Genomic DNA, 13,644 nt, shown 5'->3' with positions numbered 1-13,644 from the left:
AGCCCACAGAGAGGGGGCCTCTACCCCAGCACCTTCAACAACTTCATGGGTGAGGTGGCACACACTCCACCCTTCTGGCTCTTTCGGTCCCTTCTCCGATGACCATCCCCTCCTCCACCTGACCTCAGTCAACCTCTGCCATGGTTGCAACTTTTCACTATTTGACCACAACTTCCTACTTTTCTAGCTCTCTCAGACTCCCACAGAATTAGAGCTACTCCTTAACCACATTCCAAGTTTCGGTCTCTGGCCTCCTCCACTTTCTCCTGGTTCCTGGCCTTGCTATATTCTCTCTGCTGTTGGGCCCACAGCTTGGCCTCTTCCGGTGCCCTCTCATCAGCACTTAATTGCCTGAAGCCCCATGTGCATGTGCGTGCGTGTCTGCGACTGATGGGGGCAAGTAGAGAGGCAGCAGGCAGCTTCACATCTACTATTTTATTCACTCTGAGGCCGGCTGTGATGGGCCTGGCTGTGACAAGGTAGCAAATTGGCTATGATTTACTCCCATGTGACTGTGGCCACTTTTTCCAAATCAAAAATTGGGACAGGAGGCCTGATGATAGGCAGGACATTTGAATTTGGGTCCTCCTTGACATCTAAGGGAAGCTGGTTGAACAGACATCTGGGGACAGAAATCATGGCACTGCACCAAGCTAGGATTGAGTCACTAACTGTGTTGGGTACTGGCACCTGTCTCAGCCATCATCTCCACTAGGGCCTCACCTGAGGGGCTCTCTGGACTGATTGTAAGTGCAGAAGCAGGAGACAGGAGAGGCCTCAGGGCGTGTCCTGTACAAAGCACTCTCCTCCTCCCTGGGTGGCAGCCACAGCCACTGGCAAGGAGGGAGGGGTGCGGGTAGACAGTTATCTCCCCCAACTCTGAGCAGCTCCAATGTACCCATCAGCTGGTGGGCCCATCACCAGCCAACTATGATAGAGTAATGCGACCTCTAGAGTCCGGCAAACTCAACCGTATAAACAACAGCTTATGGTGGAAATACAGACCATCTTCCTCTCTTATTTTTAACATGTTGGGGAGAGGATATGGTTCACAGAAGCCTAGGTTTGAACCCCAACTATGTGTAAGCTGACTCACTGACAAGCTTACGAGATAGATGCCCCGGGTCTAGGGTTTCTGCTTTTTAATGACTGGGCCTAACACAATGAGCTCTTTGAGTCCCTGCAACATTTTTTCATCACTGACACCGATCTTCAATGTCAAACAAATGTCCCTCTTCATCTCACTCCTTCTTTATGTTCTGAGACCCCAGGAATCATCATTTCCTGGGGTTAACATGGTATGGAATGTTATCAGGAGGGAAATTTTGATACAGAGGAATCAAAAGTCATTGTTTCTTTATGAAGGGAGTCTGTGTAAGGCGAGAGCACACTAGGACTGGGAGATATGTACCCTCATTTCCGAAGCTAGCTCGGTTTCAGGAACAAAGTGCTCCCTGCTAATAAAAATGTATCCTAAGAGATGGGTAGACACGCAAGCTGGGTTCTGTCCACACCAATGGAAAAACAATAAAAGCTTTTGTCATTGAAACTCACATCTTGTTTTGATTAGAAACTCCAGGGTCATTAGAGATCAAAATGTTATCAATCTCCTATCTACTCTTTCACCCAAAGCTGAAGCCAGGTGCCACTGACGAAAGGAAACGTTTCCAGGGAGGAGAATTTATCTCAAGACAAGGCATTTACTACGGGCTTGGAGACTGGGAATCCTTGTAAAGTAACAAGATGAACGTTCCTCTGGGATTGATGGGAATGCATGTTTAATTCACAACCATCCATGGATAAAAGGAACCATAACCAAAACCAAACTGTTGCTGGTTCTGTTGTTGTTCAGTGGGTTCAGGGCTTGATACGCATATTCATTCTTCTAAACACTTTTTTAAAACGACCAAGGCTGTCAATTCAAATTGTGGATCACGTAGACAGGAGAAAAGACACCATCGCTTGTGGCAGGTTTTCAAGTTCACTGACAACCAAGAATTAAGGAAGGCTTAGGTGATTTTTTTTTTTTTTTGGTTAGGTCATGGGATGGACGTCCAGGCAGGCCCTTACATAAGTAAACTGAGTGTAGCTGGGAATTTGCTAGGTTTGACTGGATGATTTGTGCCTTCCTGCCAACATTGCCAAACTTCTTACCAAAACAAAAGAGTCATGGGGATGGGTCCATCTTATCCCATTTGTATGTCATGTATGTGACACCACTGGCACCCTGATTCAGCATCCTTTCTATGAGGTAGTCTGTACTCATGACAGCCCCACAGAGCCCAGCTTAAGATGCTGTCGTGAGGCCAGTTTAGGAACTCAAAATCAAGTTTTATATCCTGCATCCAGAGTAGGGCCACCCAGGCTTCTCATAACTCTCCTCATTTTCCGTGGTAAAAAAGGAGGCCTTATCTTGATAATTTTTTCTAAACTTGAACTCTAGGTTTGTCTTTTAAATGTGAATCTATTAAAAATAGAAGTCACTGTTTCAAAAACAAAAAAAGTTAAGAACTTATTATTTAACTTTTGATAACCTGGATTGTTCACAGTTAGCTGCCATCAGACCAAATAGTGGCACAGAATGAGGGACAAGTAAGAGGGTCAAACAACAGGCGATGGCTTTTTCAATGACAAAGGGTATTCAATCGCTGTGCATTCCAATAAGGTGACTGCTGGCTCTTGGCTTTTTTTCAATCTAAGGAAAATAAACTCACCTTGAGAATTTGCTGGGACCTTCACCATCCTCATCGTCAAAGTCCATTCTGAAAAATCAAGATCACAAGTGAGCACTGATTATAGGCAGAACATCGTAACTGGTAACATGGGCTACTGGCACATGGTGGGCCTTATCGGACCAGATTGCTGTCCAACAGTCCCAACCCTTGGCGTGCTAAACAAAAACGTCTCCATGTAGTCATCTAATGGATTCAGGACAGGAAGAGGAGGCAAAATGAAAGGTTTTCAGTACGAGCACCATTAATTATACGGCTGGGAACTTTTGCAGAAGTGTTTAAGTATCCACTCATCCCCCCCCCAGGACCCTATACAGGAGGCCAACGGATGGCTTAGGCTGTGTTAGAAAGGTCGACACTCCGTATCTTCCATCATATTTGGGGGATACCTGCTCCCCTCCACATCGTTCATCCCACGTTGAAACTTCCTTTTTTTTACTTTATTCTGTGGTATATTAATAGACCACAAAATCTCAAGGAATTCTGAGGAAGTTTTGAGGGTGGTAAAGGAACTATGAGGAAAAGAGGACATACTACATAAATGGCTGTGGAGGTGAAAATGGTCACCTGGGGCCCAAACTACTCAAATTGGCTGGCTGCTTGTTGAAAAGCATGAAATAACAATTTAGATTTCCACTTTACTGAGCTTCTAAACATAAAACAAAAGGTCTAGGTAGATACTTGTTCAATTAATATCCCAAGCACTCCTTCTCAAAAAACTCGGCCTCTTTTAACATCAATTAATAAATATTGCCCTTGAAGACGTGAGGGCAGAGATGGGGCTGACGTGGTATAAAGTGTACCCCGAGTCGGTGGGGAACAAAATGAGAAGTAATACAGATGTCTTGGCTCTCCTGGACATCCAGAGTGAGTGGAGTTCTTTGGGGAACAATGTCTCACAGCCCCCACATTCTTGGTGGGACTGGAAGGGCAGGGTGAGGCACAGTCCCATGGAGTTCAAACAGAAGGGAGGCCAGTCTTCCCAGCAGCCAGACAGAGAAGCTCCTTGTCTGAGCAGCTTGGTATAAGAACGGGATGTGTGCCCCTGGCCTCAAAGAGTGGGTAGCACCCCACCTCCAGCTTTAAGGGCAAGGCTTCCATAGTGGGTGACCTGCGAAGGCACAGGGCACCGAGGCTACCAGGAAACAGCAGTTTGTAAGAAAAGGAGCCATCCTTGCAACAAGCTCATACAAGGGGCCCCTAATGAGATGAATCAGATTCTCTAGGCTTTTGAGGAACTGGAGGGACTGGGATCAGATGGGGCAAAGGAGGTATTTTTTTCTTCTTAGAAGTTGTTTGTTTTCATTTTGTTTTATGTGCATTGTGGCCAGAGTTCTAATCTGGGCATCATCTTGTTCAGGATGACCTGAAGGGATTCCCTGCCAACGTGGAATTCCTGGTCCTCAGACACAAGGGTTGTACTAGCTGCTAAGGAAAGAACAAAAGGAGTTAGACAGTTAGAGATGACAGCAATATAACAAAAATACCTATGCATAAGAGAAGTGGGGGTAGGGAAGAAAAATAATGAGAAAGGGAAAGAACAGTTAAAAGACCATACACACACCACTAGGGGAAAACACACTTGCTCCCTGAAGCCAAACACCAGCAGCCACTGTAGAGTTGTCTATGTTGTGGACAAACACGAGCTGAATAAATGACTTTCTAAATGAAGCAGCGCTGTCAATATTCTAAGTACTAAGCCATCATCTCACCTTTGCTGAAAACTACATCAGGGAGCTACCACCAAAAATAGGGCTACTAAAGCCTCTTAAGGAAACCCTGGTAACATAGTGGTTAAGTGCTACGGCTGCTAACCAAAAGGTCAGCAGTTCGAATCCGCCAGGTGCTCCTTGGAAACTTTATGGGGTAGTTCTACTCTGTCCTCTAGGGTCGCTGAGTCGGAATCGACTCGACCGCAGTGGTTTTTGTATTCTGCTGCGCTGCAGTGCCACACTGCCACCCAGTGTTCATTATGGGAAATAGCGATTTTGCCACCAACATGAAGATTTCTTAACATCCTTGGGCTGTCAAAAACAGCTTAGGGTTAAGAAGAAGAAGTAACGTTTTCAAACTTCCAATGAATTCATGTATGCATTTAATAAAACCTCAGGTGGGTATGAGATGTGGAATGATCTCTAAAATGCGTTTTAGCTCAAATTGACGTTGAGTATGATAAGGCTTCAGCAAGACACGATTAGTCGGCCTTCTTGCTTCTCAGCCTGCACAAACTTCTGGGTTTTAGGGTGACAAACCATCCAGGTTTTCCCAGGACTGAGGGGATTCCCCGGATACAGGACTCCAGTGCTACAACGGGGATGGTTGGTTACCTGGTTTTGGCAAAGACAGCTCTGTTTTTTACCAGGACCCTCCAGGAGCGGAAAAATGGAGACGTGAGCCATGTGGTCAAGGGTCCCAGCTTGGGCCAGGACAGCTGAGGGTCCATCACACAGAGGGTGTAAGGCAGGGACGAACAGCCTTGCTCTGAGGCCAAAGTTCTCTGAAATCTGCAGGGAAGTTGGGAATCGGGATTCGTCTACGAAAAATCAGGGACCAAGAAACCGTACCTCCCTGCCTCTGCATGAATGTGATCACTGTGTACCGCAAACGGATTCCGTGATTCGGAAAAGCATAAGGTCGGGGAGAAGCCAGGAGTTAAATCAGGACACAAGCAATTGCTCACATCCTCAGGATGACTCACCTGTCCCCGAGACAGGCTCACCTGCTCATACACGAGAGAGAGCGCACAGAACACAGAAAAACCCAACTCCCACTGACACAAAGGACCTTTCAGAGCAGCACTTGCCCAGGTGCTGCCTTTTGTCTTCTGCCACCACTTTAATTTTTCCACTTTAAATACGACCACAATCAGCCTGCTTCTCTCTTTGGCTATAAAAAGCCTAAGTTAATCAATCACCCTTCGCTTTCTGTCTTTTATGTGTCTCTATTATACTGAAGCATCTGGGTAATAAGGAACAGAAAGCAGAATATGACTTGAAGTCCTACTGCATTCATTTTACAGAATTCAGTACAATGAGTGGATGATGTAAGAGTTCGCCAAAGCCGGGCTAAGAATGCTTTCTGCCTCCCTCTCCTGTCAATGAGCATGAGCTCTCACCTTGATAAAAGGCTGTGAAAGGCATTTGTGAGCTTGCACTCATTAAAAGTGAGCAACGTGAATCTTCCTACCACTGGCTGTGTAGTAATAACAGTGCACCATCAAATACAATGCACGAAGGAGAAGTCACTCATGCTCTCACGAGAAAGGATAAAAGGCCCTGCAGCAGGGCCAGTTCCAAGCTTCTGCCAACACGAAGTGAGTGGCACAGGTGCTGCAAACACGCTCCTCAGAGCCGGGCCAGCTCACTGAGCCACAGCAGTGCCAGTACGTAAGTGCTCACCTGGTGTTACCAACTGAATTGTGTCCCCCCAAAATATGTGCTGTAAATCCTAACCCCTACATCTCTGGATGCAATCCCATTTGGGAACAGGGTTTTCTTTGTTACGTTAATGAGGCCATATCAGGGTAGGGTGTGTGTTAAACCAGCCACCTCTGAGATATAAAAGAGCAGATGAGTCACAGAGACAAGTCAGCAGGAACTGGGGAAAGACAGATGCCACGCCACCAGAAGATCGCCAAGGACCTGGGGAACAGAAGCTGGAAAGAGACAAGGACCTTCCCCCAGAGCTGACAGAGACAGAAAGCCTTTCCCAAGAGCTGGTGCCCTGAATTCCAACTTCTAGCCTCCTGAACTGTGGGAAAATAAATTTGTTTGTTAAAGCCAGCCACTTGTGGTATTCCTGTTTTAGCAGCACTAGGGAACTAAAACAACAGGCTAATAACTACTTAAGCTTAAGTGAGTACACTTCTCATTTGACCACATACCAGCAGCCCCTGGGTACTTTGGAGGGAGATACTGGTCTATCAGCTATCTACAATTTGAAAATAGTTTTCCCTCGATCATTGTATTTTAGAAGCCCAGCAGCTAATTCCAGGGCAGTGGAAAGGGGCTGACATATCCCTGTCTGAGCCTCCACCCTTCATCCCTGAAAGGCCAGCTCTGGGGGGCAGACAATCGCTGCTGCTTCCCCTTCAGAAGCACGGATTTTGCCCCTGTGGAAGTGCCCCCCTTACACAGTCCTTCCCTGAGATCAGACATTTCTACAAAAATGCATTTCAGGTGACTTGCTTTGGCAACTTTTCCCACACATGTGGAATCACTTTTCAAAGAATCTGATACTTCTGACCCTTCACCTTGTGTCCCAGCTGCTAGGAGCACAGGCAGCTTGCCTAGAATCCTGAGGAGGAAGGCTCTCAAGCAGCGGGAAGGACATGCAACCCTGAAGAAGTCATGCTGGGCCAGGCATGCAACCGGGAGGATCCGAAACAGGGAGCAGTCTGAGCAGTCCGTTCTCCTTGGCTTTGAAACACTGGGGTGGGGTGGTTAAACTGGGAATTTGAGAGCCTTTCCTCCATTAAAATAATCAGGAGAGAGTGGAAAGACCTAGCCAAGGAACAGGCAGATGGGAAGAAGGCCTGTGTCTCTCGCTACTTCATCTCTCCTGCCACCCTGTTGCTGTGTTACTAGGTGCTGTCGAGTCAGTTCTGACTCATAGCGACCCTATGGACGACAGAACGAAACACTGCCTGATCTTGCACCATCCTCACACAACCGCTGCTATGTTTGAGTCCATTGTGTCAGTCCATCTCATTGAGGGTCTTCCTCTTCTTTGCTGACCCTTTGGTTTACCAAGCATGATGCACTCCTCCAGGGGCGGGTCTCTCCTGATAACATGTCCAAAGCATGTGAGACAGGGTCTCGCCATCCTTGCTTCCAAGGAGCATTCTGGTTGTACTTCTTCCAAGACAGATTTGTTTGTTCTTCCGGCGGTACATGCAATACTCAATATTCTTCGCCAGCACCATAATTCAAAGGCATCAATTCTTCTTCAGTCTTCCTTATTCATTGCCCAGCATTCACACGCATACGAGGCAATTGAAAATACCACGGCTTGGGTCAGACACATCTTAGTCCTCAAGATGACATCTTTGCTTTTTAACACTTTAAAGAGATCTTTTGCAGCAAATTTGCCCAATGCAATACCCTCCACCCTACTCCCCCCTTTTTTTCTTTTCCCTCTCTTCTTGTGTCTCTCCAACTGTGTCCCCATTCTTGGAGACAAGGTGGGAGGACACTGTGCCAACAGGGAGAACAGCAGTTAATGGAGGTACAAGAGTGGAACCCTGACAGGGGCTGCCTGTTTTGGTGAATCTGACTTCCACTTGCTAAGTGAAATGTTTAGGTCATGGTCAAAGAGGTGTTATTAAGATGTTCTCAAGCAGCGCTGGCCTTGAGCACAGAATTTCAGCAAATAATGTAAAAAAGTCAGATGCATGAATTACTATGGAAACAGCAGTGTAAAAGGGAGAGTTCTTTGTGTGGACACAGAGGATAAATCCTTTGAGATCATGGGGCTCGGCAAAAAGAACCAGGGCTGGCTTGTTCCCTCCTCTGAAGAGGAAAAGGGAGCAGGCATGTGGACCCCACAACTGAGGATGCTATCGTTGTTATTATCTAGGACAAGCATCCGAGAGAAGAGCATGCTCAGTGATCTGTCCTCCAGGGGATCAAAGCGTCGAGACCCTTGGAGTGGTACCCGCACCCTCACTTTTGGGTGGCGTGTCGTCAGTTGCTGTTCATCCCCTTTTATCTCTTTTGTTTCTTCTCTTGATATTTTACTTCCTTGGCTATATGTGGTCTTGAACTCTGGGCTCTGCCTCCAGTGCCATGGTGTGCGTGTGTGTGTGTGAGAGAGAGAGATCCAGATCTGGTCGGGAGACAGACAGCTATGGAGGGTTTCTTAAGAAGACTGAGTCCACAGTCAAGACAGAGAGGCAGGTCATCAGTTTCAGGAACAATCAGAAATCAGAGTCTGAAAGCCAGGCTAGGGTCAGAAATGCCAAGGTTCAAAGAAGGAAGAAATCTCAGCTCACTTAGCCCAGGCCCTTGCAGAGCACAGACCCAGCACACCCGCTGCAGGAGGGGTAGAGGAGCTCTGGCAGGAACTGGAAGACAAATGCCCAGTGCAGAGAGGGTTCCTTGTCCTGGGAATACTGGGCTGGGCCTGGGCATCTCTGCAGCACTTGGCCCTGACCCAGCCCACCCGACCTCATCAAAGAGTCCAGTGTCGGCCACTTCTTAAAAAGAACTTGGGCTAGCAATGAGGCTTTGTCCCTAGGGAATGCAAGTTAGAGAGTACACAAGTACTAATTTTAAAAGACCTGAATTTGTTTTTTTTTTTTAAACCAGTAAGTGATTATGTTGCCAGCTCATGCATTTCTTTAGCAACTTAGGCTCCCCTGATTAAGGCGCCTAGTTAGCAAGAGTAGCTAGTTAACATAGGACGGCTGTGTTTTCAGTAAGCCCCAGGGGCCAAGCCACATCATTTATTACAAAGTTAATTTGAGTTTTGCCCTAGGTACCCACAGAGCTCCTTACAGCTCGGCTCATTCTGCTGGAAAGACTATGGCAGTCTGGAGAGAGACCTGGCTGCATCAGCTCCACACCTGGGAATGAGGGCATCTCTGGTCAAACCATTGAACCCAGTTTCTCAGGATTTTTAACCCTCTCAATAATTGTAAAAATCTCAGGCCCTCCTTTAATAACTGGACTACACTAACAACAGGCTTTTTACAATCATTATAAATGATTTACATTTATTATAATGTAAATAAATTTACATTTATTTATAATGAACATGCATTTTCAAACTACCCCCACTTCACCCCAGATTTTGACAGACAGTGGTCCTCGCTGCCTTTAAGAATCTCATGGCTTTGGAGGAAATTCTCAGGTTTAAAATGACCATTAAAAAAGGGACCCACCAAGGACAAGAGGGCAGGAGGGGACAGGAAAGCTGGTAATAGGGAACCCAAGGTTGTGAAGGGAGAGTGTTGACATGTTGTACGGTTGTTAACCAGTGTCACAAAACAATGTGTACTGTTCAATGAGAAACTAGTTTGTTCTGTAAACCTTCATCTAAAGTACAATAAAAAAAGAAGAAAAAGGGAAGAAAAAACAGACCCACGCAGGCCTTGGTGTAACATGACAGTGGCAATGCTAAGGAGCCATGTGTGATCAGAAATTGTATTCAAAGTAAAAATGGATTCCAATTCCTGAGAAACCTTCTTCATCAGATATTGCGTTGAAAATAATGGCAAAAGGGAGTTAGGTGATACAATGAGTCTGAAACAGTTACGTTTTCCTGCAGGGATATTTGTTTTTTAGATCTGTTTATAGTTATAAACACGATACATCACAAGGTGATGCAGTTTTTGGTCCTATCTGCTAAGAGTGATGGTCTTTCTGGTTCCATCAGGACCCAGTATGGTCAACAGAATTTATCACTGTTACCAACACACCTAAAAGACTAGCATGCAGTGCAAGCTGCCTGGCCTTTAGGTGCTGGGCTTTAGCCAATTCTTTTGAAAGGAATTCCTACCAAGGACAGGTAGCCTGAGGAAAGGAGGAAAAGGCACCAGGGTGGATCAATCCTTTGCAGCCCCAGGGGCTGGAACGCAGCTGGGCAGTCTTGCTCTCTGGCTTGTGGGGGGTGTGCAGGGATAATGGTTGAGACCCCTCCCTTCAGAAAGATGGCCTGAGCAAGGCCAGGCAGGATCACAAAGCAAATTCTCACCACAAGGACAAGCAAACAAAGTCCCCAGCTGGGTGCCGAGGCCCAAAACACTTAAGAGGCAAATCATGTGCATATTTAGGGATCTTGCAAAATCTAAACAGGATGCAAACTGCTGAGCTTTCATCCCACAGGACGGGGAGAAACAATATTTTCCTGACAGGTCAAGGGTGCTGCACAACACAGAAGTCTAATTGCTAGGAACACTGAGGTTGCTTACCCGGAACGCCGCTTTCCTCCACGCGCAGGCATGGCCCCCGCCATCCTCACCTGTCCAGTGGCCGCCATGGGGGCAACAGGCAGTGTCACCGATCCAGGTATGTCGGAAGCCATTTCTGGAATTCAGCAAACACGAGAGGTTTCATCAATCCCAGAAAAGCCTAGCAATAAACAAGATGGTTGCAGTGCAGTCCCAAAAGCACCACCTGGGAGGAAAGCCTGAGGACTTGGGTCCTGGGGGCCACTCTGCCCATCACCCCCTCTCTGGGCTCTGCCTTTCTTCCCTGGAGAAGGATGTCTCTGGGCCAAAAAAAAAAAAAAACGGAAAACAGTTGCCACGGAATTGATTCCAACGCACGGTGACCTCACGCACATCAGAGCAGAGCGGCACTGCATGGGGCTTTCAAGCTATGACCTTTTGGAAGCAGATCACTAGGCCTTTCTTCTGAGGCACCTCTGAGTGGATCGGAACCTCTAACCTTTCAGCTAGTAGCTGAGCGCTAAACCACCTGCACCATCCAGGGACTCCTGTCTCCAAGCAAGACTCCCATGTTTAGTGCTTGAAACAGTGACTAAAAAGAATGCAGTTTGGCAGCCTTCATAAGGGACTCGTGTCTCCTAGTTACGTGGAGAGAGATAAGACAGCCAGGAACCCAAGCAGCATGACCAAAGCCTGGGAGGAAGGAGCCAGTACTGGTTCCCCTCAGTGAAACACATGGGGCAGGTCCACTGGGAGTCAGTCCCCTGTGGCAGTGTGGGCTGATGCTCTGGGATCAGAACCCTTGAATGTTTGAGCCCCACTTGGCTCTGACACCCACTCACCATTAAGGACCATGAGGTCCAGGGGCGTTGACAGTATGGCCTCAGGCCCACACTGGCCAGTGATAATGCCAGTCCAGGCCTTCCCAGGGATAAACAGTAAAGAATAAGAAGGGCTGGCATTAGACGACAGTACCCTTCCTGAGCATTTCTTAACACGCTAGACACTTCGGGAAGCCCATTAAGGCAACATTAAGCAGCTCTAACTTCAAAGAAACCACACTTAAAAAGTTTATCCTTTCCACTTTCTGAAGGGTTCATAAATTCAGACCATTAAATGGTGAGATAAGTATTTCAAACAGCATCTCTGATTCTGTTTATTGTTCTTGGAAATGACTTCCACAGCGTTTGCTTTTATTAGCTGAACTCTTACTCAAGGCAGAAGAGAAGCAACAGGCTACAAAAACATATTGCAGAAAGACACAGGGATGACTAGGGGCATCTGGGCCCTTGTTAGTGGGGTGCTGTTGGTGGCAGACACAGGGCGTGGGTTACTGCTCTCTGTCATCTGACAGGTGACACACAATTATGTCCAAAAACATCGTGTTTAATAAACACATCCTAAGGGCAACTTGGGAAACCCTGGTGGGGAAGTGGTTAAGAGTTTGGCTGCTAACTAAAAGGTTGGCAGTTTGAATCTACCAGGCGCTCCTTGGAAACTCTATGGGGCAGTTCTGCTCTGTCCTACAGGGTCGCTATGAGTCGGAGTCGATGCGAAAGCAGCAAGTTAAGGTCAACTTGAGATATTCCACTGAAAATTTCTGCAGAAGAATTTTTAGTCTTAACTTACTCTGTTAAGTTCACAAAAATTTAAGAAGTATTACAGTTTTTTTTTTTTTTTTTTTAACCAACATACACATTGAAAAGTAATTGAGAAAAAAATTCCTTTCTTAAAGTCATCCTCTCCTCTTTAGACAATTACTGTACTGGGTTTGTGACAGCTACACAATATTAATAGAGATGATCTAACAACCCTGTCATCTGCCTGCTTCTGATTAAGAAATTTACATTTTTTCCGAAATGAAGGCTTAAGCACATTAAACTCATTAAGTCCCCAAACTGAAGGGCAGAATCACTGCTAGAGCAAACCTGCGTGAAAATGAAAGTTACCACTTCTTAAAACAAGTTCCACAGACCAGCAGTCCCTCAGGATTCCCCCCCCCCCGCCCAAAAGGGTTACACCATCCAAAACGTTTGGGAAGAGGTACACACTTAATCCCTTTCTTGGAGATTCAAACATCCATTGAAAACATACTGAGAAGCTTGTTTAACTTTGATTGACCCAGCACATTATAAATGTCTCTAACTGTGGAAACTTTTAAAATTTATTAAACTTTTTATAACTTATTAGCACAGCTAGTGCTCCACAGAACACTAGCTTAAGTACTTTAAGGCCAACTACCTCACTCCTGCCTTTGAGGTAAAGAAATTTCAGGCAGAATCTTTGCCATCATCTGCAAATCTAGAAGGTCCATCCCTTCCCCGATCCCAATTCTCCGCCAGTTCGGAGGTGTGAGGGGTGGGAGTGGGGACAGGACGTCAATGCGTAGATTGACAAAAGGTATATACATCGAGTTTTATTTTGGGAAAACAAAAACAAGGCCAGTTATTTCTGTCATACAAGTTACAGAAAGCAAAACTCCACAAAATCTCGACTGTTGGGGAGCAAAGGTTGAGGAATACTCAAAGTCCAAACCTTTCCATAGACAGATTAGGGAAGCAAGGCACAGAGAGGGTAGGGGTCTTGCGCAGGGGTTCCGACAAGGCAGGCATCTCTGCTCCCCTGGCTGTTGCCCTGGGTAAGTCTTGTGTGCTCAGCAAAAGGGCCAGCTTTGTAGGGGCAGGCCCACAACCAGCAGGCCTCTCAAAGACCCCACTGTGCCTATGCCAGTGTCCTCCATACTCGGTGGAAGATGCTAAATTTGTTAACGGGTAGACGAAGCTGGCTTCTACCTGGGGAAATTCTACACTTAATGAAGGTGATGTGGCAGGCAGCTATGCACAGAGACACCTACATGTTTGCATATGCAATGCACGTGCCCTAATGCCAGTGCACTATGGAAAGGGGAGGGGATCGAGGGAGCTTAATATACAAAGGGATCGCCAGAATTTAAAAACAAGGGGCTCATACACATTTCCTGCAAAGCGGACTAATGAAGCAATAACAGAAGGATGGTGGCTC

General features: G+C 46.4%; 1 protein-coding gene across 3 annotated transcripts in view; it reads right to left on the bottom strand.

Annotated features, from left to right (window-relative positions):
- ARNT2 (aryl hydrocarbon receptor nuclear translocator 2) overlaps positions 1 to 13,644 on the bottom strand; it is a 204,668-nt gene that overhangs the window by 144,391 nt on the left and 46,633 nt on the right. The window contains exons 2-3 of one of the 3 annotated variants that reach the window (XM_049852831.1): positions 10,645 to 10,759; positions 2,715 to 2,762 (exon numbers count right to left, since the gene is read on the bottom strand). In XM_049852831.1, the coding sequence (XP_049708788.1) occupies positions 2,715 to 2,762; positions 10,645 to 10,759 (163 nt within the window). Of the gene's footprint in view, positions 1 to 2,714; positions 2,763 to 10,644; positions 10,760 to 13,644 lie in introns of those variants that run through there. The other 2 variants (XM_049852832.1, XM_049852833.1) reach the window with 2 other exon arrangements.

The sequence above is a fragment of the Elephas maximus genome, chromosome 13 (assembly GCF_024166365.1).
Source record: "Elephas maximus indicus isolate mEleMax1 chromosome 13, mEleMax1 primary haplotype, whole genome shotgun sequence".
In the NCBI taxonomy this organism is placed as follows: Eukaryota; Metazoa; Chordata; class Mammalia; order Proboscidea; family Elephantidae; genus Elephas; species Elephas maximus.
Note: the sequence above shows the minus strand (reverse complement) of the source record. Positions and strands in the feature narration are given on the sequence as shown.